This window comes from Rhodamnia argentea, chromosome 4 (genome assembly GCF_020921035.1).
Source record: "Rhodamnia argentea isolate NSW1041297 chromosome 4, ASM2092103v1, whole genome shotgun sequence".
Lineage (NCBI taxonomy): Eukaryota > Viridiplantae > Streptophyta > Magnoliopsida > Myrtales > Myrtaceae > Rhodamnia > Rhodamnia argentea.
The window spans coordinates 14,224,297-14,251,660 of NC_063153.1; the positions used below are offsets into that span (position 1 = coordinate 14,224,297).

Below are 27,364 nucleotides of genomic sequence, written 5' to 3' on the forward strand. Positions count from 1 at the left end.
CTGGTTGTGGCTTTCTGCTTATCACCTCTGTTTCTCAATTTAGGACAATCTCTCCCGATGTGCCCTTCCTCGTGACACTCAAAGCACTTCACGCGTCCCTTGGACTTTCTATGGCGTGACTTAGATCTGCTTTTACCTCTGCTGCTCTTGGACCCTCGTTGTTGCTCTCTACCCCGAATCACTAGTCCTCGCGCTACATCCTGCGCTAGACCGTCATCTCGCAACTTTCTCTGCCACTCTTTAGAAAATAAGGCGGACTTTACCTCTTCCGAGGTAATCGTAGTACGCCCCTGCAAGTGTGAATCAGTAAAGTGCTCCCATGACTCTGGTAGGGAAGCTAACAACATCATGCCCCGCTCTTCATCATCAAGTGTCTTACCGACGTTCTTCAAATCCATCATGAGTTTATTAAATTCATCTAGATGGGTTCTGATAGACGTACCTTCGATATATCCGAACTGGAACATCCTCTTCAACATGTATAAGCGATTGTTCAAACCCTTCGTTACATAGAGCGCCCGAAGTTTTGTCCACAATGCTGCGGTATCCTTCTCCTCACCAACCTCTATTAACACTTCATCCGATAAATTCAACAGGATTAAACTTCTAGCTTTCCTCATTACCACATCCTTTTCAGCATCTGTCATCGTTTCGGGCAACTCGGCCTTGCCCTCCAATGCTTCTGCTAAACCTTGAGTTGTCAATATCGCCTCCATCTTGAGACTCCATAACCCAAAGTTGTTCCTCCCGTTAAACTTCTCAATTTCAGCTTTCACTCCAGACATAATTGCAATAACAGGATATCCAGATAATAATCGGACAAGCAAAAGCCCCAAATCACAATCTAGAATATCCGAACCTGGTGCTCTGATACCAATTGTTGTAATATAACGTGCGGAAGCTAACCCGGATCTTGCAAATAAATCAATGCGAAAGCATCAAGAGAAATAACGATGAACGATAAATGACACCGGGGATTACGTGGTTCGGTCCGAATATCGGTACCTACATCCACGGGAGAGCCAGCAAGAACAATCCACTATAATCGGAGAATCGGAATTACAATCGCTCAATACGCTCGTGTTTCCCGCACCTAGATTATACCCAAACCCAAAGTGTTTACAAATAAACAACTTACTTGGATATAACAAAATATAACTCACGAAGCACAAATCTACTACACTCAGAAGCTCCTCGCGCTTGTGCGGCTTCTTCGTCCAGAGAAGAAATGTAATCCCCTTCTCTTAGTGCCTTCTGTGCAACTTCTTCTTTGTGCGATGAGAAGCCCTTTTGTGCAGCACACCTCCCTCTCTTCTTTTGGGTGCTCATTATAATATACAAGAAACCCTTCTTTCCTTCTATACGGCTTCTGCAGGTTCAAGAGAAAAGGGGGAAAGCAATCCCTACCTTTTTCTTCTTTTATTCCTTTCATCCACCACCGCTGGGCCCACAAAATTTCCTTCTCTTTTGTGAACGACAATTGCATGAAGAAGCCATGTGCTCTTCTTTCTTTTTGAACTCTCTGGGACCCACCGTGATCTCTTGATCTACCATTACTCAAGAAAGAGGTCGTGCACTTCTTTCTTTCCTATCAGACCAAAATCTTGAGTAATGATCAAACGTGGTCCCCATATTTTGTCTTGTGGTGCCAATAACAATTTTAAACTCGAGACATATTTAACAATTACATAACCAATGTTCTTGTCCAATAATAATAGAGATTACTTCCAAAGCTTCAGGGGACGGTAGAGGCGAGGCCAGTAGGTGGATTCGACCATTTCAACGTACAAGGGAAGCTGTAAGATTGAGAACATTACGATAGGGACGGCAGCCAGCAAAGCAACTGGGATGTAAATCCACCTCCATTGTTCGCTCAGGACGATCATAAGAGCAGAACTAAATGCCACCAGCATAACAGCCAATGAGAGGAATAGAAAAGTGAGGCCCAGTGTCATGTCTCTCGGGAGTGAGAAGAGGAAATCTTCAATTGCGTAGCATGAAGTTAGGACAACCAAGAACATCAACGTGGCGGCGACGGAGGAAAAGAGAGCAAGAGAGTTTGCAACTGTGAATACCATGAATGAGTTGTTCTTCAGAAGTGTCGGGATCCCCATATTGTTGTCGTTGCCTCCAGGTACCATGAAAGCTGCAGCGAAAGCTATCGTAATAATGAGAGTCCCAACGAGGCTACAAGAGGATGATGTATCCTTCATCCATTGCCTTGCGTCCTTAAGTAACTCTTGCCGTTGTTGTACGAAAACTTCCCAATGTGTGCTCTTGTCTTCTTGATATTTCAGCCATTTAAGAGAAGGAAAGGTGCTAACATCCACTACCTTAAAAAAAAAATAAAGAACGCCTATTAATATTAATTGACATTATAGAGCATAAAAGGGAGGCAAACGAGTAAAGAGAACTGACTTGAAACCACTGAAGTTCCCTCTGCAGAAGAAAAGCTGCTCCAGAAACATCCGAGGATACACATTTTGATGACCATTCGGCTACAGCCTTCATTAGATCAACGTCGATCGAAAGATCTTCAGCAATATATCGAACGCGGTTGTGTGTCCTCACTAGTCTAAACAACTCAACATGCCGTCCCTTCACAACTTTTTTTATCAGTTCTTTTGCGAAATTGTCATCCCACATCAACTCCGGAAAATTTTTAAGACATAAGTCCACAAATTCAAAGATTCCGCGTGATGCAGCGTCAAGGACAACGCCTGAAGTTAATAGAAATTCAAGCATTTTGGGCGTTCCCATATTACTCTTCATCTCCGTAAGAGCTAGTTCTGCAAGCTCAAGCAAGCAATTGTGCCTCAACTTCAATTCTCCACAACTTTTGATGAAAGGTACTGCACGTAACATCAGATAGGTAATTTTACTAATGATGAAGAATAAAAAGGTTAAAAAGGTTTCACATTTACAGTGTGTGGAAAATGATGGATTTAAGTCATTAATCGGGAAAACAAACTTGATAAGGCTTTGAAAAAGTTAAAATGCATGAATCATAGAACAGGTGGATCTATCGATGAGCACACATGATGTCTTAAGAGAAAAAAGATTTTTTTTCTTCTAAGAAATGGATAAATTCAGCAATGGATCGATAAACCTGCCTTCGATTGAATATTTTTACGGGTTCACCTAATGGATGCTTATAGCGTAAACCTTGAATTAAACTAATTAGAATCAAGTCGTATGTTAATAACAATGATCTCAAAGGGATATACTGAAAGTATCAATATACACTTTTAATTAGAGATCTCTACCCATGTGCTTTATCCATATATAAAATAGCACCTTCATGTACCTGATTTTGTGACAAGATTCCAGACTGATATCTTGAACCGATTAAGTGCTAGTAGTGCTACACCACAGAGAGAAGAGACGAATTATGTTAGCAAATCAAGAAGTAGTGATGAAATTAAAAGATAGTATCACAAACGTTAAATGAAAATAGCACATGTAATTGAATTTAATAATGCTTGAACATGTTAGAAAACAACTCTGGATCAATCAGCCTCTATGACTTGCAATCCAAATCTACAATTCTCAACAGTTCTTCTTGGCAATTTTGACATTGAGTAAGACTTCTCAACCAACTTTGCAAATTTTATATTAGAGATTGGTTTGTGACATACATGGTGGTTTAGTTATTAATTTGTACCAATAGATGTAGTCCCTGTCCGTTAACATTGTTCTTAATGAATGATATATATATATATATATATATATATATATATATATATATATATATATTTTGGTCATGTTGTTAGTGCATCCATTAAGCAGATCAACAAAAATACCTCGAGCCATCTTCGTGTCTTTGGAGTTGTCAAACACTGTATCGACCAACCATAGAGGGATACCTAAAAAATGGTAATAAATAGAGTGAACACCACGGGAATAGAGTTGCTCGAATTGTACATATGTAACATAAGAAGCGCCACATGTACCTACAATTGTAAATAGCTTTTTGCAAAAAATTGAGTTTAGCTCCACTATGGAAGTAAGGAGTCAGTGTCACGAAAAATTCGAGAAAGCTAGCATCTTCGATCTCGAGGTCTTCTCCCGGGTCTCCCAAAGTGCCGGGGTATTTGCGAGCTAAATACAAGAGTATGTCTTTTGGGACACAAACAAAAAAGTTAATTCAGGTGAACAACGAAGATAATGAGATAAGATGAGCAAGTGTGAAATGCTACCCAAATGGCCAGAATGAACAAGTTTGGACCAGGTAGTTTGATATGGTTTTGTACGCTTGACCAGGTACCAGATAACCTCCTTTTGCGTAGGAGAAAACGTGGATGCGAGTTCCAACGCGTCAGCTATAATTTCAGGATCATACACAACTTCGTCTGCTAATGCCTTTACTATCCTTATTCTTCCCCCTCGAGCAGCAAAGTGGAGGGCCCGACTAGGATTGTGATATTGAGGAAAGTGCTTGATCAGATTCTCAACCAACTGATCTTGTTCGCCCATAATCGCAACTTCGAGCACAGTAAAGCCCTGACTTTCAGTGGTCATAACATTGGCTGTCATTGCTGCAATGTCTTCATTGAGGAGTTTCTCGGTAGTTTTCCAATCACCTTTCCATGCGGCTTCAAACAATGATCGATGGTTCTAAATTACCTTCGCTCTTGGCAGGACTGCAAAAATTGAACACCAAAAATCCTTAGGCTTTCACACTTCTTGCTTTTTAGGTCTAACTGTAACCATTGCCCTTTCTCAAAGTTCCCATGAAACTCAGATGCCATTGAAGAGGCAGTGATTTACTTAACAGACCTTTTTCACCTTCCTTTACTCTTCGCAAGTCAAAAAAGAATTTTTTTATTTGGGCTGTCTCAATTATAATTCAAGAAGTAATTCGCATTTTAAGAATAACGAAAAGATTATATTTGAATTAATATACTAGCATGATGGCTTGACTGTGAAATTTATATACTCTATGCATATATACGTGGTCTCTCTCCTTCTATCGACTTAAACTTTATGGTTGGACTTTCTTACATGGTATAGAGTCAGGGTTTGCATTGATTTATTTCACTCGTGCTTGTACTTCGTTCGTCAAACTCCATCTTCTAACAATATGTATGCTAATAAATTTAAAATGCTTTTGATTAAATAAAGTCAATGCGTGGAACAATGCGTGGAAACACCCGATTTATGAAGCACGAAAGTTGTGAGATCAAAGTGACAAACCTTTATTTGATCGTCTCATGCGCTGTTGCTCCACCCACCTGCGATTGTCTTCCACAAGATTTACCTGATGCAAATCTCGTGAGTCAAATCTCACCTGATGCACCTAACCGATGTTGCTACACGTATCTGTGAAGACAGATTCGAGTCCGGAAAATTCTTTTATATTTTTTTTTTGCCTATCAATATTGATGACATGCTCCTATTGCTGGAGACTGCCTTGCCCCCCACAAAAGGGAAGAAAGATATATGAGAGAGAGGAGAAGCCACCAAACCAAGAGAAAAGTAGTGGTCAAAGTCTACGGTGGGGACGATTTTGAAGAGGGTCAATGGAGGAAGGCAGCGGGTCCTTTTCCTTTCTCCCCTTAAGTTATTCCCCACCTTTACTATTATTCAAATTACCATTGTTTCCCACTTCTTCTCACACCTGAATTTAACACCACCAGTTTTTTTTCCCTCATTTCAATAAAAAAATATCAAATAATTCATGTTCACATTGGTCATACAATAAATCTAGATATTTCACGTCTTTACACACGTGTAATTCACAACAAGTCATACAATCTAGTCATGGTTGGAAACCATGTACACATCATATAATACGGTATCCGTGAATTGCCATCACATAGATTCGATTAACCTTAATCAAGGATGTATCGAAACCCTAATTTTAGCAGGTTTTGGCATAAGATTAATACTAATTTGTAGCCCCATTCCACGTGGGCCCTCTCTGGCGATGATCTTATCACCGTTCGTATTAGCGTAAAAGACATCATCAGACTTGATTTTTTTTGGGTTTCGCTAGCATAATAGTATCCGGGTGACTGTGAGAGTAACAACATATTGTGGGTCACAAATTCTCGAAGAAGTGGACCTTGCAGCAAGTTCGAATGATTCTTTTATTTACTTTTTTATCGGCCATAATAAGCTGTTAATCTCGCAGTGGATTAAAGATCGTGAGATAACCATTTCTCTAATTCTTCCCCTATAATAAGATATTGGACCACTTTTGGAAGTGCCCACTCGAGTAGGCTTTCTAGAATGCTTCAACGGGTCGTCGGGTTTGAGATTACCACGTAATTAGTTTATAATGCAGTGTGAACACAACATAGTTAATAAGCCTTTGTTTCTCTGGACTTGGACTTTTCTCTTAGTTGTTGAGAATATTATTCTTTCCTTCTCTCCATCATGTGTCCAGCATTGACCTTGGGTGATAGAAAAATACGCCATTTATATATTTCTGATATAGATAAGAGTGGTAGCTTATAATGACCACTGTTTAATCAAGATTTGGTCAATTAGGGAGATTAGTCATGCTTGAGGACCTCCCTAATCTAAGTTCCTATTCATATCAATCAAAGGAAGAAACAAAGCAGCCCATGTAAAGTAATCACTCATAATGACGAATTAGCCACGATTTTTTTTGGGAACCAGTCTTGAACCTATTGTACATATGCTAATTTTGCTCTAAACTTTCAAGTTTTATCACTTCAACCTAAACCTTTAAACGAGACTCCAATTTAGTCGTTTCGATCGGTTTTCGTCGGAAATCGCTGATGTGATGATACGCCACATATGATGGCCGATAATGATTGGATTCCCATATTATTAAAGAAAACTAAAAATATGATGATTATTTTGTGGTATCATTGACAATCGGTCGATATTGTATAGTTTCTATTCAAGTTCGGGGGAAAAAACATACACAAGTGGGTGGTGCTATTCGACCCCATCTTCAAAGTCAACGGGTTTTCAAATTGTGTCTACAGCTTTCTTTAGCCGTGACAGTTGGCGGCGGGGACCCCAAATCTTCGTCTCCATACTTCTCGCGAGCAATACCCAAGAGCACTTTCCACTAGGAGTGCATGAACAACATGGGATAGTCTAAGGTTAATAATGTCGCATTATCTTCTATAAGATCGCAAATTTAGATTTGTTCCACTAGTGAGCTTTTGACTAAAAAAGCTGTTAACATAATAGTCTGATAATACTGTCAAATATTTCTAACCACACGATCTCCCAAGTAATGAGTGCTTTATACAAAATACGCAAAGATAGTATGTGAATCTACAGTTGAAATTGTATCGTCGATGACAATACTGTCAGGAAAACGTTTTCCTTTGACCAATATGAGCCTTGGATATTTGCTACCTCATATGAAGAGACTTTCCGAATCCGAGCATTTTGGGAAAGGGCGGTGACAAGCTCATCGATCTTGGAACTTCATGCTCCTAATTGGGACGGAGTAATTGTGGCTCATACTAAATGTTCCATAACAGATGGAAGAACTTTATCATAGCATTTTAGAGATTTCACCTACCAAAGAAAAAATTTAGCAGGTGGATGACCACCCCCTAGTGTGGTAAGCCGATTGATGTCATGCTCACCTATGAAGCTTTTTTCTAGCCGTGTGCACGAACCTCTGGCTAACTTGAGCTTTTGGGTTGTTACCTTGTAGAGAGATAAAGAAAATGGTTTAAAAAGTCTTAAATTTGTTACACTTTTATCAATTCAGTTATAAATCCTTTTAATTGTGTCAATTAAGTCCTAAATCCTTTCACATTAGTTAATCCATCAAGCTAATTTTGACTGAAAGTCGCTGACGTGGACATCACGCGTCTTATGTGGCACGGTCAACACCGGCCTAAATAACCTGTAATATTGTTTCAATATTTTTTTGATATTTTTATTTTTCCTTTTTTCTTTCCTTTTCTTTGTTTTTTTTGCTGTGGCCAATAAGGGTCACCGGGCCCTCACCCGACATCGCCCATGGCCAACGAGGGCATTGCGGCTCTCACTAGCCACACTAAAAAAACAAAGAAGATAAAAAAAGGAAAAAAGGGAAAATGAAAATAAAAATTAGTAAAAATTTTGAAAAATACCAAAGTAATTAAAAAATTGCTCACATCGGCGCTCGCCATCTTGACATCAGCCGTGGCGCATAGGACTGCCAATGTCCACTTCAACATTTCCTATCAAAATTGGTCGAATGGACTCAATTGGCAAAACATGAAAAATGTTTATAATTCAATTGACAAAATTAAAAGGTTCAGAAGCGAGGCGGTAAAAATGCAAGAAGTTCACGACTTTTTGGACAATCTTCTCATGGAAAGATAGTCACGTACTACTGACATGTGATAAGGGACTCGCCAATTTTGAACCATGTCTTGGACGATAATGGGTAGTCGCAAGTTAAATTCAGCATTTTTAGAGCGGTGTCACTCTTATGGTAATGTCTAGAAGGCTATCAATGTTGATCGCCTCCTCCGTCCCTTTCACCCTTTTTTTTTTTTTTCAATCAGGATAAGGATGAGCTATCTTTGGATGTTCTCATATGGCGAACTTAACGGACAATTAATTCCAGAGTACCACTTGACTTCAGTAAAAGATAATTCTTTTTTTTTGCCCGTCCTACCCGTAACTCTCATCTCTCCGACTTTTGCCGAAAGCTAATTCTAGAATTACGCATCTTCATCAAACCCCTTTTCGTGTTCTTGCTCTTCTTCCTTTTCCTCTCTAGGCACAACAAGGTATCCGAATCTTCAAGCGCGACTCATTCCATTTTACGTCGCGAACCCTTTTCATTGGCGCTTTACTAGTATTATTCCCGGCAACTTGCATGAAGAAAGAGCAAGGAAGCGGAGAACTTCCAGATCTTCCTTCCTTAACAGCTGCAAAACTTTATTGCATTCGCTTGACTCAAAAAGGAGTATTGAAAATTCTGTAGCTATTCAGAACCGCTCGGATTGCTACTTGGCGCTAGAGCTCAGGAAAATGGACGAACACCAAATCAACTAATTGCGGAAAAATTCATTTTCCCCGTCGCCTATGCTTTAATTTACGAGAGGTTGCAGATAGTCCATTTTCGAATTCATCTCGTCCATCTCTACCCCTAAATTTTCTTGTTTTTCTTCTCTCTCGGTCGTTTCAGACAAGGAAAGAAAGAGGGAAAATTATCCAAAAAATCCTAAATCTATTGTTATTTTGCTAATTCAGCCGTAAATTTTTTGATTGTGCTAATTGAGTCGTAAACTTTTATAAGGCTTTGCCGGTTAAGTTCATCATGCTAATTTGAGCTGGATATTGCAGACATGGACGATGGCTATCCTACGTGGCATGATTGACGTGAATAATTTTTTTTATTATAATTTTATAATATATTTTTCTTATGTTTTCTTTCTTTACTTTTCTTCTTTCCTTTCTCCCTCCGCTGGTATTGGGTGAGGTCCGCCCTCGCCTACACTGGCCAAGGTTGCCCTCTACTGGGCGAACCGAAGCCGTAGGAGCCGTCGCTTTCTGTCCTTCCTTGCTATTTTGCCTCTCATTAATGGGGTCCGAACGCAGGTGACCCGGCGAAGGCAAGATGCACAAGAATGGGGGACGAGCCACGACCATTTCAAGCTCACGTCACACGCTTGAGGCCAAGAATCATATGACTCGTATTGCCATACGAACATTGTCTCCCTGTCACACAGCCACTTGAATTCTTAATGGCCCCCACAAAACGACGCCGGTTTAAGCCCGATCCTAGACTAATTTGACACACGAAAGAGAGCCACGCGCCCACGTCGTCCCGTGTCCACACGTGCTCGTGGAAATCTTTCGCGTGGGACAAGAAGGGAGAATAATTTAAAAAAAAATCAAAAGAAATATTAAAATATCGTTAAAAATTGTTCACGTTAGCACCAACCGTTTCAAATAAGTCGGCCGTCATTCAGGTTAGCGTTTTTCAGTTAAAATTGATTGGATGTGACTAAATTAGCAAAACGTGAAAATATTTTAATTGACAAAAATGTAATATGTTTATGGCTTTTTGTGGATAATTACGGGGCATATCATGTTGTGCTCGAGCTTGTCCCCTCTTAATTCGCGCATAAAATGTGGTACCGCACGATAAATGGTCAAGAATCATATGACTCGTATTGCCATACGAACATTGTCCCCCTGCCACACAGCCACTTGAATTCCTAATGGCCCCCACAAACGACGCCGGTTTGAGACCGATCCTAGACTAATTTGACACACGAAAAAGAGAGCCACGCGCCCACGTCGTCTGTCGTCCCGTGTCCACACGTGCTCATGGAAATCTTTTGCATGGGACGAGGAGGGAGAAGAAATTTTTTTAAAAAAAATAAAAAAATATTAAAATATCATTAAAAATTATTTACGTTAGCACCGGCCGTCTCAAGTAAGTCGGCCGTCATGTAGGCCAAGATTGAAAAGTGTGTAGCGCCAGGGCTAGATTGAATGTTTAAAGGACGGGTCGACCGTCGAGCCCCGCTTTCGAGGAATCTCGTGCCCGCCGTGCTCTTAGTTACAATTAGTGTTAATGTCGAAACACCCATCCCCCCTCCCTCATGCCCTTATTTGACAAATTTTAATAATCGCTTTGTGAATTCCCTCCGGAAAAATCACAAAAAGTCCTAAATTTATTATAATTGTGCCAATTTAGCTGATTGAAAGGAGGAGGAAGGGAAGAAAGAAAAGAAAAAATAAATAAGAAATTTGGCAAATTATTAAAAAAATTATTAAAGATTGTCTACGTCGGCACTAGCCGTGCCATGTCACGTCAATGGATCAATATCAAAATTATCCGGATGCAATGAATTGGCACAAATACAAAAAGTTTATGACTCCATTAGCGAAGAAAAAAAAGTTTAATGACTGAATTGATACAATTGCAATGAGCTTAAAACTTTTTGGGTAATTATCCCCTCGTATCGTGTTTGTGCCTAGACCCGATCATCAGCCAAGTGGCCCGGTGGGCCCCACATCATCTTGGTCTATTCGAGGGGCGAAATGGGCAGGCTGGAGAAGCAATTCTCATCTCGAGCCTGGCCTCCTCAAGCTCGATCATTTATGTGTAAAAAAATCAATTATCTTATTAAATTATAGAAATGGGCGAGCTGGAGAAGCGATTCCCATCTCGAGCCCGGCCTCCTCAAGCCCGATCATTTTTGTGTGAAAAAATCAATTATCTTATTAAATTATAGAAATGGGCATGCTGGAGAAGCGATTCTCATCTCGAGCCCGTCTTGGTCTACTCGAAATGGGCAAGGTGGAGAAGTGATTCTCATCTCGAGTCCGACTTGCTCAAGCCCGATCATTTATGTGTAGAAAAATCAATTATCTTATTAAACTGTAGCGAGGCTCAAACATGGATCTTCATGCCACACCCATCAATCAGCTCAAATCGAACTTGTATTTGATATTTCGGGTACACAATGAAGAACAGGGGAAGAACCACGTGACGGTGTTGACTCCAACTTGGGAGACCCTCCCTTCATAATTTTCTGACGACGGCTTAGAGGGAATAGGAACCGCTAGCTCTTCATGGCATAAAAAGAAAACAGTCTGCGTTTCATGTCAACGCGTCCAATGGTCCCGATCTTTCCTCCTCGGGAACGGTCAAATCCCCCCCCCTGGTTGCTTTCCCTCTGGGTCTTTGTCCGTTCATACCATCCATCGTCATTGCATATTTTTCACATGGCCTTCTGAATCTTCAGATAAATGGCTCCAATTTATTTATTGCCAAACTATTTATATATTTATAAGCACTGACGTCTATCTTTTTGCAAAGCGCAAAGTCAACGAGCTGTTTGTTTTAGGCTGCAAAAGGTCAAACTTGGTGTATTCATAGAGAGAGAAAGAGCCGGAATACATAGAGACACAACATGATTTTGCTGGGAAGGGGGGTAAGATAGGCAATATAAATTGTGATGTGAATGGTCTGTCTCTTATTGACAGTGAATTGAGATTTAAGAGAGGACTTCTTCGGATCTCGATCTCGAGAGACGATCCGCCGTCATCTTAAAAATGCCGTATTCAAATGCATTTTATCGTGCCTCCGAAACAGATTATCATGCCCGATAAGCACTTCAAAGGTACTCAATGAACGAATGATAGCAGATTTGCATTTTTGCAATCTACCGGTAGTGATCCCACCTCATAAAACACTTCAAAGGTTTTTCGAGGGATGCTCGAGATTTGTTCATTTGTGATCCAATGGCCGCCGACCCCCCAAAGATCTAATCCTCGGGGATTTGTAGAAGTGCCTTAAGATTTAACAGCCCGATATAGGAAAAGAAGGGGGAGGAACTGGATTCCGAAAGCAAGGGTTGAAGAGGAGGAGTACACTCGGTGGCGTATACATGCTGTTAATCGACCTGTTCGACTCCCATTCACCTTAATACGGCAGTGAGCAATGAAGCATAAAAATAAAACATGAACACACTCCATGGTAATCACAGTTCACACACAGTAACAATTACAAACAAAGATCACATCACATATGTCCTTGCCCAACAATAATGGAGATCACTTCCAAAGCTTCAGGGGACGGAAGAGGCGAGGCCAGCAAGTGGATGCGACCATTTCAATAGACAAGGGAATCTACAGCTTCGCGAACAGTACAACAGGGATGGCAGCCAACAAAGGAACTGCGATATCAATAAACTTCGATCGTCCGCTCAACACGATCGTAAGAGTAGAGCCGAACGCCACCAGCATGAAGGCCAAAGAGAGGAAGAGAAAAATGAGGCCCAGTATCATTTTCCTCGGTAGTGATTGGAGGAAATCTTCCATTGCGTAGCGTGAAGTTAGGATAGCCAAGAACATCAAGGTGGCGTTGACAGAACAGAGGAGAGCGAAAGCGTTTGCAGCCGCAAATACCATGAATGAGCCATTCTTCAGAAATATCGGGATCCCCGTATCGCTGTAGCTGCCTCCAGGTACTGTAAAAGCTGCAGCAAAAGTTACCGTAATGATAAGAGTCGCCACGACACTGCAAGATGATGATGTACTCTTCATCCATTCCCCTGCCTCCTTGTGCAACTCTTTGCGTTCTTCTACAAAAATTTGCCAGTATGATTTTCTTTCTGGGTCAAATTTCAGCCATTTGAAAGATGGGAAGTTGGTAACTTCCGCTACCTTCAGAATAAAATAAAGGAAGCGTATCAATGTAAATGTCAAATAAATAAAACAAAAAAGGAGGCAAACGACTAAGGAGAACTGACTTGAAACCACTGAAGCTCCCTCTGCAGAAGGAAAGCTGCTCCAGAAACATCAGGGGATACACACCTTGGTGACCATTTGACAACAGCCTTCATTAGGTCATCCGGAATATCGTTGCCCACCGAACATCGAATAGAGTTATGTGAGTTCACTAGTCTAAACAACTCAACATGTCGTCCCTTCACAATTTCTTTCACCAGCTCTTGTGCGAAGTTGGTATCCCACATCAACTCCGGAAAATATTTAAGACATAAATCCACAATTTCAAAGACTCCATGAGATGCAGCGTCACGGAGTGAAGTCCCTAGAAGCTTGGGTATTTGATTAGTATCCTTAGCTTTCTTTCCCTCGGTAAGAACTAGTTCTGTGAAGTCAAGAGCACATTTGTTCCTGAACTTCACTTCACCAACCCTTTTGATGAAAGGTGCTGCACGTAACATCAAATAAGCAAATTTCCAGAGGATGAAAAACCAAAAGCTTATAGAAGCTTTCACGTTTGCGCCGTGTTCTTTTGTAAATATATCGGAGTCGAGAGAAAATAATGGATTTCAGATAATAATCGAGAAAACAAACTTGATATGGCTTGAAAATCAAAATGCATGCATTGGAGAACAAATGGATCTGTGATTAATGCACCAAAAATCATACGAGATAAAAAGGAGTTTTTTTTTTTAAAAAAATGGGTAGATGCAGCGATGGATCAGTAGACTTGTTTTCGCTTAAATAGTATTACAGATTCACCTAATGGATACATATAGTCTAAACTTCGAATTAAATTGACTAGAATTGAACCTTATAATATACGAATTGAGAGCCTGTCGATATAAATGACTATCCTATCAAGGGAAACATACTGAAAGTATCAATATGCACTTCAAATTTGGAGATCTCTACCCATGGATGGAATAATGTCATTTTTCTGTATATAACACAACAATTTCGTGTACCTAGTGTTGTGGCAAGATTCCATAGTGATCTCTTGAACTGGTTTAGTGCTAGTTGTACTGCCACCACAAAGAGAAGAGACGAGTCATTTCAACATATTAGGAATTGACCACGAATTAGAAAATCCATGTCGCACTCGCGAAATGGAAATTGCTTCTGTTTTATAATGCTTGATCATGCTAGAAAATAACTTGGATCGATCAACCTTTATTGCCTGAAATCCAAAATCTACAGCTCTCAATAATTCTACTCGGCAATTTGACATCGAGCAAGGCTTCTCCACTGACTTTTCAAATGTTATTAGATATTAATATGTGACATATATTATGGTTAAGATGTTAATTTGTATACATAAATGTAGTCCCTCAATGATATGCGCTTTTTTTTTTTTGTGCATGTTAGTCGATCCACTAAGCAAATCGATAGAAGTACCTCGAGCCATCTTCGTGTTCTTGGAGTCGTCAAATGATGTGTCGACCAAGCATAGAGGGATAACTGAAAATGGGAACAGATAAAGTGAACACGATAGAGTTGTTCCAATTGTACATATCTATCAAAAGGACCGCAACAAATACCTACATTCGTAAATACAATTTTGCCAAAAACTGAGTTCAGCTCCATTATGGAAGTAAGGAGTCAGTATCGCCAAGATTCCCAAATGCTCCATGCCTCCGGTTTGATCGCTGGGGTATTTGCGAGCTAAATACAGGCATATGTCTTTTGGGACGCAAGAACAAAAAAAAAAAAGAAGGTTAATTCACGTATACAACGAAGAAGATGAGATAAGACGAGCTGAGTGTAAATCCTACCAAAATGGCCAGCGTTAATAAGGAGACGTATGGTTTCTTTATTTGGGGTATGTTTTAGACGCCTGCTCAGGTACCAGATGATCTCCTTTTGATTAGCTGCAGATTCAGCAGCAATCTCCAAGGCATCGTCAATAATTGTAGATTCAGCACCAATTTTGTCTACTAATGCCTTTACCATCCTTATTCTTCCTCCCCGGACAGCGTAGTGGACGGCTCTACTCAGATCGAGATCTTCACATGTTGGAAGGAAGTGGTTGGCCAACTTCTCGACCAAATGATCTCGTGGGGCCATAACCGCAACATCGAGCACAGTAAGGTGGTCGTGTTCTAAGGTCACAACTTTGGCTGTCATCGCTGTGCGGTTTCCGTTGAGGACCCTCTCGATTTCTCTCCAATCATCGTTCACCACGGCTTCAAACAATAATCTGTGTTCTTCATCGACCACTGCTTTGGGCATGACTGCAAAAATTGCACATTAAGGCATTTGTACTTGTTTTTTCGTTTTTTCAAGTCAAGTGTAACCCCTGCAGCGGCTCAAAGTTTCCAGGAAAGTGCGGATGCAAGCGAAGAGGCGGTGATTTACCCAAGGGAACTTTTGCACCTTCCTTTACTCTTTGCATGTGAAAAAAAATATTTTTTACTCGGGCAGCCTCTCAATTATAATACAAGATATAACTCGGTTTTTTCAAAAAGACCAAGAGGTTATATTAGAATTAATACGGAGTTGAAATGTCCCACGTCACTTGATCATGAAATTTATGTACTCTTTATATGCTTGTGGTCTCCCCTCTCCCCCTATTAGCTTAAATTTTATGGTCAGACTTTCTTACATGGTACTAGAGACAAATTCCGCACTAATTTATTTCGCGCGTGTGTCTGCCTCGTTTGTCAAATTTCATTTTTTATTTATTTGTGTGCCGTGAAATTTAAAAAGTTTTGGACTGAATAATGTAAGTACATGAATCGCAAGATTTATGGAAAACGAGAATTAAAAGTCTAAAGTGACAAACCTTTATCAGATGTCAATATCGCGGAGTTTCGCTCTGTCCACGTCGTATGGTCTTTTGCAAGATCTGTCATGCCTTCTGAACTTCCTTCTTCGTGCACCCCTTTGTTACCAAAAAGAGAAATGACCATTAGTCACAGTTTCTGCGGTTTAGACCATGTACAAATGACTAATATCATGCTCATTTATTGCATGGAATTTTCTGTCTTGAACTTAGATGATAAAATTTTAAAGCGAAGAATACTTTAATGTCAAACTTGACAATTTTTCTTTTTCGAGATAGGTATTGTATCATGAATTAGTTTTGTAGGACCTTGTAACTTCCATATCCTGAACAATGCGTTTCTTGTTAATTAGTTTTTATTTCTTATTGCCGTTGATTTTTCCACAACGTCATTCATAAATTATGACCGCCTTCTTTTACTCTTTGAAGTAAGAAAGTATTATTTTTTGGACATCCTCAAATATAATTCAAGATATTATCTGTATTTAAAAAATTACGATAGGCTTATATTGAATTTATATGTCGTATGCTATGAGATTTACGATGTTTCGGATTAAAGAAAAGTCAAGTGCAAAAAACATGAGTTTTTATGAAAAACGAAAATTAAAAAGTTCAGAGTGACAAACCTCTGGTTGATTTTTGACTATCTTGGCAAGCTTGATCAGTTGCCATGTCTTTTGAACACAAGTCTATGCGAACCTCTTTGTCGCAAGAAAGAGAAATGGACATAAATAACTCTATAGAAAATTGACCACGCATTGTATGCCATGGATCATGGATACATGAGTAGTATCAGAAAAAAAAAATGGATATGCTTTACTTGATGGTTACACCTATCAAACCGGTGGATTGGGTCATAAATGGTCCGACCTAAATAGACCCGTTTGTTGACCCATTTGTTGCAATGCAAATCTAGTGACTCATACCTAACCCGACTCGACCAATGTTCATAAAACACCTCAATATCTAAACCCATTTAGGAAAATCCTTACCCAAGCTGAGGTGAAAGTGCGGAATGAGTGAATGCGAGAGAGAATTAAGAGAGACTCGTAAAGGTGGATTGGGTCTAAGTAAGTCGAAAACCCATTTATGACTTTTTTCCTTTTGTCGACATGACCTATTTAACATCATATTATGTTTGAATCAATTTTCGGCTCATTTATTAGACATAACTAATCCACATAATAACTCAGCCCATCGTATGTGGGTTAAGAAATGAAATTATGACCCATCTTGATAGGTCCATTGATGGCCACACATTGTTTCTACAATGTAAGTTTGTTGGAAATTCATTTATTTTTTGGTCCCTGTATTCAGTCCCAATTACGTATGCTGCCAAACTAGACACAAAAAATAAAAATAAAAGTTATAAGACCACATAGCTCATCCCATAAATTTTATGTGTCGGAACCTGAACATGTACCTCGTGGTGGCTCTGCAGGATTCGGATTCCCTGATTTTTCACTTGGTTGCGACCCCATTGAGTTGCGACCCTCGTTGTCTTTCAAGAACAAAGTGAAGGGAGAATGCAAATATGGGTAAGATATTCAATTACCAATGAGTTATAGTAACCTTAGGCGGAGTTCATTCTTCCTTTTATACAAGTGCCTCCCCAGTCGTAAAGATAAGCTCTCACATCGATAGCAAGTAAAGCATATCCATTTTCCCCACTTTATAGAGGTTGGTTTACTTCATTGTAAAACGGATTATCACCGGGAACATAGACTAGACTTGTACAAATTGGAAACTAGGCTTGGGCTTCGGGGCCACAGATCATTAGGTTCCGTCCCTAGTGATCGAACCATGACTTTAAGGCGACTCCATCCCTCTCTCCTACAATAGAATTCATATCGTGCCCCGACACCTTGACCAAGTTAAGTCATAACCAAGTTAAGCAGATTCTTTTCTAGAGCTTGGGAAAGCTATTCGGACAATTTAATTTGTAAGCCTTGAGCCGATTAAAGCTCAAAGCAAAACCGAGCACCTCACTTTTTCTGGCCCAAAAGCATACGCAAGGAACTTCAATTCAATTCAAGATAAAATATTTCTAAAGAAAACACTTTCACATGCAACTTGAAAAGGTTAGGACTAAATTGGTAAATCGTCATAAGATTCTGTTGCTTCTAATAGATTTATTGGGTCAAGTTCATCAGCTCGGACAACTAGATCAACAGGTGCCTAGGATTTTTTGGTCAATTTTCCTGGCTTCGGGGCCACAAATTATTTGGTTCAATCCTTAGTGATCGAATCATCGCTTTTTAAGGCGACTGTCTTTCTTCCTACAATGGCATTCATACCGTCCCGACACCATGATCAAATTGAGTCATTAGCAAGTTAAGCACATTCTTTTCTTGCGCACGGGAAAGCTATTCAGGCAACTTAATTTGTAAGCCCCGAGCCGAATAAAGCTCGAAGCAAAACTGAGCACCTCACTTTGTCCGGCCCAAAAGCATATGCAAGGAACTTCAATTCGGCTTAAGATAAAATCTTTCTGAAGAAAATGCTTTCACATAAAACTTAAAAGGTTCAAGACTAAATTTGTAAATTGTCAAAAGATTTAGAACTTTTTGGTCAATTTTTCGAACTTCGGGGCATAGATCATTTTGTTCAGTCCCTAGTGATCGAACTATTACTTTAAGCCGACGCCGTCTCTCTTTCCCGCAATTGAATTCATACCGTCCCTTGACACCATGATCAAATTGAATCATTTTTCTTGAGCTTAGGAAAGCTATTCCGGCAACTTAACTTCCAAGAACCGAATATAGCTCGAAGCAAACCGAGCAACTCACTTTATTTGGCCCAAAAGAATACGCAAGGAACTTCAATTTGATTCAAGATAATATCTTTCTAGAGAAAACGCTTTCACACAAAACTTGAAAGATTTATGCTGAATTGCAAATTGTCAAAATATTTAGGACTTTTTGGTTAGTTTTCTCGGCTTCGGGGTCACATAATTTGGCTTAGTCCTCAATGATTGAACCATCACTTTAAGGGGACTCTCTCTCTTTCCTACAATGGACTTCATACCGTCCCCTGACACCATGATCAAATTGAGTCATTATGAAGTTAAGCACATTCTTTTCTTGAGCTCGGGAAATCTATTTGAGCAACTTAATTTATAAGTCTAGAGTCGAATAAAGCTCGAAGCAAAATCAAGCACTACAGCCCAAAAGCATACGCAAGGAACTTCAATTTGATTCAAGATAATATCTTTCTAAAGAAAATACTTTCATTCAAAACTTAAAAAATGTAGGACTGAATTGACAAATCATCAAAAGATTTAGGACATTTTGGTCATTTTTTTGGGCTTTGGGGCACATAACATTTGGTTCATTCCCTAGAAGGCGACTTCGTCTCCCTTTTCTACAATGGAATTCATACCGTCCCCTGACACCATGATCGAATTGAGTCATTACCAAGTTAAGTAGATTCTTTTCTCAAGCTCGGAAAATCTATTCGGGCAACTTAATTTGCAAACCTGGGGTCGAATAAAGCTCGAAGCAAAACGCAGCACCTCACTTTGTCCGGCCCGAAAGCACACGCAAAGAACTTCAATTCGATTCAAGGTAAAATCTTTCTAAATAAAAAGGTTTCACACAAAAAAATAGATGTAAAATGGAGATGTTTCAATTTATTGTAATTATGCTAATTCGGCTGGCTAGAGGAAGGAGGAAGGGAAGAAAGAAAAGAAAAAAATAAATAAGAAATTTGGCAAATTATTAAAAAATTATTTAAAATTGTCCACTTCGGTGTCAGCCGCGCTACGCCACATCAGCAGATTAAGATCAAAATCGGTCGGATGGACTGAATTGACTTAAATGCAAAAAGATTTAGGATTGAATTGAGATAATTGCCAAATGTTTATGACTTTTTTAATAGTTATCCTGTCATATCGTGTTTGGGCCTAGACCCGATCATCGGGCAAGTGGCCCAATGGGCCCCACATCGTCTTGGTCGATTCGAGGAGCAAAATGGGTAGGCCTGGAGAAGCGATTCTCCTCTCGAGCCCAGCCTGCTCAAGCCCGATCATTTAAGTGTAGAAAAATCGATTATCTTTTTAAATTATTGGGAGGCTCAAACGTGGATCTTCATGCCCTACCCATTAATCAGCTCAGATTGAACTTGTAATTTCACATTGAAGTAAAGGAGAAGAACCACGTCTTGGCGTTGGCTCCAATCGGGAAGACTTTCTTTTATAATTTTCTGACGATGGCTTGGGAGGGAACAAGAACCACTAGCTCTTCATGGCACAAAAAAAAAAAAAAATCGTTTGCGTTTCTAGTCAGCGCGTCCAACGGTCCTGATCTTTCATCCTGGGGAATGCTCAAATACCCCCTGTTGCTTTCCCTCGGGGTCTTTGTCCGTTCATACCATCGGCCGTCATGCATATTTCTCAGATGGTCTGAATCTTCAAATAAATAGCTCCAATTTCTTTATTGCCAACTATTTTTTAGATAAGCACTGACGTCTATCTTTTTGCAAAACGCAAAGTCAACGAGCTGTTATTTCAGGCTGCAAAAGGTCAAACCTGGTGTATTGAGAGAGAGAGAGAGAGAGAGAGAGAGAGAGAGAGAGAGAGCGTGTTTCAATACATAGAGAAACGACATGATTTGTTGGGAAGGTAGATTGACGTGATTGACGCGTAAGATAGACAACATAAAATTGTGACGTAGATGGTCTTTCTCTGATAGGTGGTAGGGGCAATCGGTTCTGCCGTGAAATCGAAAACGGGAATGGGACTAGTTCCTATGAGAGCAGCCCAAAATTGACCAGGCCAGTGTGGTCCCGACGATTTCCGATTCTTTTGCACACCCTTAATTTATAGTGAAGGCAGGTGCCTCAAAATCGAATTGAGATTTAAGAGAAGATTTCTTCCGTATCTCAAGAGACGATCAGCCATCTTGAAATCGTCGTATTCAGATGCATTTTATGGTACCTCCAAAAATAGATCATCGTGCCTCATGAACACTTCAAAGATTCCCAACGAACAATCGGGACACGTGCTTTTGTAAACTACCGGTAGCGGTCCCACCTCATAAACCCTTCAAAGGTTTTCGATGGACTCTCGAGATTTGTTCTTTTGTGCTCCAACGGTCGCCGATCCCCAAAGCTCTACTAATCCTTCAGGATTTGTGGAAGTGCCCTATCATTTGGCAGCCTGATAGAGGAAAAGAAGTGGGGGGAACTAGATGCTGAAAAGAAGGGTTGAAGGAAAGGAGTACCACAGAGGAAGAGCAACTGAGTTCAACTTTGGTGAATAATTTTGAACTGCACACATGTTGGGTTCGCGGCACATACTACATATCTATGAAAAATTACTAAAAAAATCCTAAACTTATTGCAATTATGTCAATTTAGTCATAAACTTTTTTTTCCTTCCTATTCAGTTCTAAAACTTTTGCAATTGTGTCAATTCAGTCCATCCAGCTAATTTTGGTCGGCCGGCACCGACATGGACGTGCATGACCTAATATTTTAATAATTTTTTGAATTTTTTTACATTTTTTATTTTTTTTATTTTCTTTTTCTTCCCCTTCCCTGTTCTATCTCCGTCGGTCATCGAAACTCGGTGACTAGCGAGAGGACGACCGGCGAGGCTCTAGCAAACCTCACCATGGCTGGGCAAGGCCGACCTTGCCGCCTTAGATCTAGCGAGGTTGAGCCTCACCGAGCCATGGCAAGGCTTGAACTTGTCATCGCCGGATGAGGATGGCCTCGCCTCGCCTCGCCTCGCCTCGTTAGATCCGGGCCGGAGAGGCTCGGCCTCTAGTGTCGTCCTACGGCCGGCTATCGGGGTTCGGCGATCGATGGAGGTAGAACAGGGAAGCTGGAAGTGGAACAAGAAAGGGGAAGGAGAAGGGGAAGAAAAGAAAAGAAAAAAGAAAAAATCTAAAAATTTAAAAAATTGATAAAATATTATGATGATTTTCTTAAATATCTAACTAATTACGGGTTCCAACCTATCTTTTTGTCAAAACTGATTAGGGTAGCTAAAAATTACGTGGATATGTCGAATTTTCTGTTGAGACATAATAAACGTTTATCAAATATGAACTATTAGATCTAATTTTTTTTCGGGTACATATACTAGGAAAAACACAAACATTCATAAAAAGCGCTTTTTTTATTATCAATAAGCTTCTGTAAGTTTTTCTCATCACTTCTGTAAATTTTACTATTCATCTTTACAATTCCTAAGCAATTTCTTTATATCAAACTTTGAACAAGTTATGAAACAATTACAAAATGAATGGAATCGGTGAAATCGTTTCATACCGAATAGTCGAAGCTACTTGTATGAAATTTGTAGCTTAATCCGCAACATAGTTATTCTAAATTATGTAGATGTTTCCCTAATATACAATGAGTACATGTCAAACTAAAATAGCTGTGAAAACTTATATGATTCTTTAACTTTTCTCACCTTCCCTATTGACACCATATTCTTAAGAAAAAAAGAGGCCCGTGTATGATAAGTCATAAGAATCATCACGACGTCGTTCTGCAATAACATTTCGTTCAGCCTTAAAGTAGAACAGAGTGATACGTGACATTTGCCCATCCAACGTTGTGCGATTCATCCTTTGAACTTTTTAGAAGTAATGAAATTAATCTCAAATACGTGTAAGAACTTATGGACATTTGTTGCTTGCATGGAGGACGCTTAGTCTTGGGGAAGAAGTCTGCTAACATGTTGGCCATGTTGTACAAGTAGCTCGTTAAAGCAGGTAAATTAGTTGTGTATTGACATGGGGAAAGAAGTCTGCTCCATGCTGACTATCAACTTTTACCTTCATTTAATCATGAGAATAAGTTTGATTTTCATTTCTATGTACAAAACTAGATGAAGATTTTTCAGGGGTACTGACTCGACAAGTCGGTTAATTTGACACTATGGGAAGTACCAATCGACTCAGCAAGAAGCCGAAGCTTCCTCTCTGTGACTCTTGACGCGAGAGGCTACTATACCTATTTACCCAGCAATTGTTAATGGAAGTTAATCTGGGGTCTACCTTCCCCAGCTACAAGCCTCTGAAGTCTTTCCAAATCTTTTTCTTCCCTAGAGAGATGGAATACGAATAGAGAACTACATAGGAGATCCATCCACCATACCAGGGATCTCCTTCCCCTTGACTTTTTAGGACCTACTCAAGTCCAAAAGTAGGTAAATTAGTTGTGTATTGACATGGGGGAAGAAGTCTACTCCCATGTTAACTCTCAACTTTTACCTTCATTTAATCATGAGAACAAGTTTGATTTTCATTTCTATGTATAGAACTTCATGAAGATTTTCCCTAGTGCTAACACGGGCAGAGAGAGTAGGCATCAAACTTTATTGGATGATGACATTAATGGTCCTCGTCGAAAAATAACCGTGGCTTCAGTCGCGATGGTTATTGGTTTGCTATGGCAATGGATGAGCTAGAGAAACATACTCAATATGGTGCCCTCATTGTATTCATCAACACAAATTCAAGCGTCAACAGCTTTATATTATTCTTTTTTGGGAAAAATCCAAAAAAATGCTTGAAGTCCTCTTATTTTTTCAAATAAGGGCTCAAAATGAACTATATTTTAAATAAGGACCTAAAGTGACATAGTACGTTTCAATTAAGGGCCCGAAGTGGTCATAATGTTTCAAAAAATGGTCTGGTCTAAAGGGCGTTTTCATCATTTCACATTTTAATTTTTCTATTCATTTTTTATCTTTTCCCTAATTAAAAAAAAAGCCACACATAGGCGGGAGGGCTGCCCCTCCCGCTTGGGGCCGCCAGCCCACCGCTGGTGGGGGGTCGGCAGGCGCGATGAAACCTAGCGGGGTCACCGGCCATCCTGCTGGTTAGAGGCGAGGGCCTACTGGTGGTTGTGAAATGCACAAATCTCCTTGTTTTTCGCTTGGTGGCACCGCCATTGGGTTGCTCTCCTGGTTGCAGCCGCCCTTCCACGACAAAGTAAACGGAGAACGCAAAAAATCGGTGAAATGTCAATTATCAAATGGCTTTAGTCTCCTTAGGGAGAATCTCATTGCTTCCTTAAAGACAAGCACCTCCCCTAGCGTAAAGGCAAGCTCCTATAACTAATGCAAGCAAGCAAGAATTAACTTTTTTTATTCACGTAAATTAGATTCAGCCCCTAGTTATCAAATCGTTATTTTAAGGTGACTTTGTCCCTGTTAGATTTCACTCCGCTCATTGACATCGATTGAATATTTGCCAAGTTAAGCTGCTTCTTTTCTCGGGCTCAAGAAAGCTATTCAAACGAGTAATTTGGAAGACTCTAGCGGAATAAAACTATCGACAAAAATAGGCACCTCACTTTTGTCTGGCCCAAAAGCAAAAGCAAGGAATTTCAATTGGATTCAAGGCAATATCTTCTTAAAGAAAAGAAACTTCATGCAAAATATAGATGCGAAATGGAAATGTTTCAGTGTCCTGCTTTTTGACACCAACAGAATCTTCACCAAGTTAAGCCGCTTCTTTGCACGAGCTCAAGAAAGCTATTCATGCAAGTTAATTTGGAAGCCTTTAGTCGACTAGAGCTATTGGTAAAACGGGCACCTCACTTCTATCTAGCCCAAAAGCAGAAGCAAGGAATTTCAATTCGATTCAAGGTAGTATCTTCCTAAAGAAAAAAAAATTCACGCAAAATATAGATGTGAAATGGAATTGTTTCAATGTCCTGCTTTTGACACCAATGGAATCTTTACCAAGCTAGGCTGCTTCTTTTCTCGGGCTCAAGAAAGCTATTCAAGCAAGTTAATTTGGAAGACTCCTGTCGAATTAAGCTATCGGCAAAAACGGGCACCTCACTTTTATCCGGCCCAAAAGCGGAAGCAAGGAATTTCAATTTGATTCAAGGCAGTATCTTGCTAATTTCAATTCAATTCAAGGCAGCGTATTTGTAAAGAAAAAAAATTTCACACAAAATATAGATGTGAAATAGAATTGTTTCAATCTCCTGCTTTTGACACCAATAGAATCTTTACCAAGTTAGGCTGCTTCTTTTCTCGGGGCTCAAGAAAGCTATTCAAGCAAGTTAATTTAGAAACTCCAGCTGATTAAAGCTATCGATAAAAATGGGAACCTCACTAAAGAAAAGAAATTTCATGCAAAATATAGATGTGACATGGAAATGTTTCAAGTCTTGCTTTTGACACCAATGGAATCTTTACCAAGTTAAGCCGCTTCTTTGCTCAAGCTCAAGAAAGCTATTCATGCAAGTTAATTTGGAAGCCTTTAGCCGAATAAAGCTATCGGTAAAAACGGGCACCTCACTTTTGTCTGGCCCAAAAACAGAAGCAAGGAATTTCAATTCGATTCAAGGTAGTGTCTTCCTAAAGAAAAAAAAATCACGCAAAATATAGATGTGAAATAGAATTGTTTCAATGTCTTGCTTTTGACACCAATGGAATCTTTACCAAGTTAGGCCTCTTCTTTGCTCGGGCTCAAGAAAGCTGCTCATGCAAGTTCATTTGGAAGCCATTAGCCAAATAAAGCTAATGGTAAAAACAAGCACCTCAATTTTGCCTGGCCCAAAAGCAGAAGCACGGAATTTCAATTCAATTCAAGACAGTATCTTCCTAAAGAAAAATTCATGCGAAACATAGATATGAAATGGAAATGTTTTAGTGTCCCGCTTTTGATGCCAATAGGATCTTTACCAAGTTAAGCCGCTTTTTACTTGGGCTCAAGAAAGCTATTCATACAAGTTAATTTGGAAGCCTTTAGCCAAATAAAGCTATTGGTAAAAACAGGCACCTCACTTTTGTCTGCGGCAAAAGCAGAATTAAGTAATTTCAATTCGATTCTAAGTAGTATTTTCCTAAAGCAAAAAAAAATCACGTAAAATATAGATATGAAATGGAAAGGTTCCAATTTCCTTTTTTTTTTTGGTACCAATGAGTCTTTACCAAGTAAAGTCGCTTCTTTTCTCGGGCTCAGAAAAGATATTAAGGCAAGTTAATTTGGAAGCCTTTAATCGAATAAAGCTATCAGCAAAAATGAGCGCCTTGGGATAAGTACACCGCTAGCGCCACAATTTGTGTATGGCGCTCATTTGAGTGCCACAATTTTTTTTTCATTCACTTGAGTACCAAATATAAGCAAAACCGATCACTTGAGTGCTACTTCTGGCAAATCATCCTACGTGGCTTTTTATTATTTTTTATTAATTTTTTTGTCACATGTGGAATTTTTTATCATTATTTTACGTTATTTTCCAATTTTCTTTTGTTTTTTTATTTTCTGGGTTTTTTACATTAGCTGGCGAGGGTCACCAGCGGGCCTCACCGACCATGAATCCGTCGCCGAGGGGCGAGGGCCCTCGCGGTCCCACCGGCCATGGCCACGAAGGCCCTCCCCCGGACCTGGCGAGGGCCATTGTGCCACCGCTCACGGTTGGCGAGGGGAGGGCGATCACGGGTTAGGGCGCAATGGCCTTCGCATGGTCCGGGCAAGGGCCTTCGCGGCCATGGCTGGCAAGGTTGCGAGGGCCTTCATGCCCTCACTCGCGGCCAGCGAGGTCGCAATGACCCTTGCCCATGGCCATCACGGCCGGCGACGAATTTGTGGCCGGCGAGGGTCATCGGTGACCCTCGACGGCCAATGTCAAAAATCAGAAAAAAAAAAATTACAGAGGAAAATAAAAAAAATTCAAAATAAATAATAAATAAATATATTCCAAAAAATATTAAAAAATTCAAAAAAATTGTGCCGGCGATGCCACGTCCGACTTTCCAGCATCCATGTAGGATTTCCAGCAAGCCAAATCACCGATGGCATTCAAGTGATTGATTTTTAAAAGTTGTGGCACTCAAGTAAGCGTAAAAAAAAGTTATGGCACTCAAAGTGAGCGTCGTATACAAGCTACGGCATTTGTAGTGTACTTACCCCTAAGCGCCTCACTTTTGTCTTGCCCAAAAGCGAAAGAAAGGAACTTCAATTCCACTCAAGGCATAATCTTCCTAAAGAAACAGCTTTCACGCAAAATATAAATGTAAAATGGAAATGTTCCAATTTCCTGTTTTTGACACCAATGAAGTCTTTACCAAGTTCAGCCCCTTCTTTTCTTGGGCACAAGAAAGTTATTCAGGCAAGTTAATTTGGAAGCCTTTAGCCAAATAGAACTATTAGCAAAAACAGGTACCTCATTTTTGTCTGGCCCAAAAGTATAACTCGGGAATTTCGAATCGATTCAAGGCATAATCTTCTTAAAGAAAATGCTTTCACGCAAAATATAGATGTAAAATGGAAATGTTCAAATTTTCATCCTTCGACACAAATGGAATCTTTACCAAGTTAAGCCACCTCTTTTCTCAGGCACAAGAAAGCTATTCAGGCAAGCTAATTTGCAAGCCTTTAGCCAAACAAACCTAGTGGCAAAAAGGGGCCCCTC

At 39.9% G+C, this 27,364-nt stretch overlaps 1 protein-coding gene across 4 annotated transcripts in view; it reads right to left on the reverse strand.

The window, feature by feature from the left end:
- Nucleotides 1–1,683: 1,683 nt before the first annotated feature.
- The window catches only part of LOC115733326 (ankyrin repeat-containing protein ITN1-like), a 32,435-nt gene continuing 6,754 nt past the window's right edge, over nucleotides 1,684–27,364 (reverse strand). For 3 of the 4 annotated variants that reach the window (XM_048277810.1, XM_048277811.1, XM_048277812.1), the window contains one exon: nucleotides 1,684–2,333. In XM_048277810.1, coding sequence (XP_048133767.1) covers nucleotides 1,722–2,333 — 612 coding nt within the window. In that variant the 3' untranslated portion in view covers nucleotides 1,684–1,721. Of the gene's footprint in view, nucleotides 2,334–2,418; nucleotides 2,853–3,307; nucleotides 3,356–3,803; nucleotides 3,861–27,364 lie in introns of those variants that run through there. The other variant, XM_030663990.2, reaches the window with a different exon arrangement.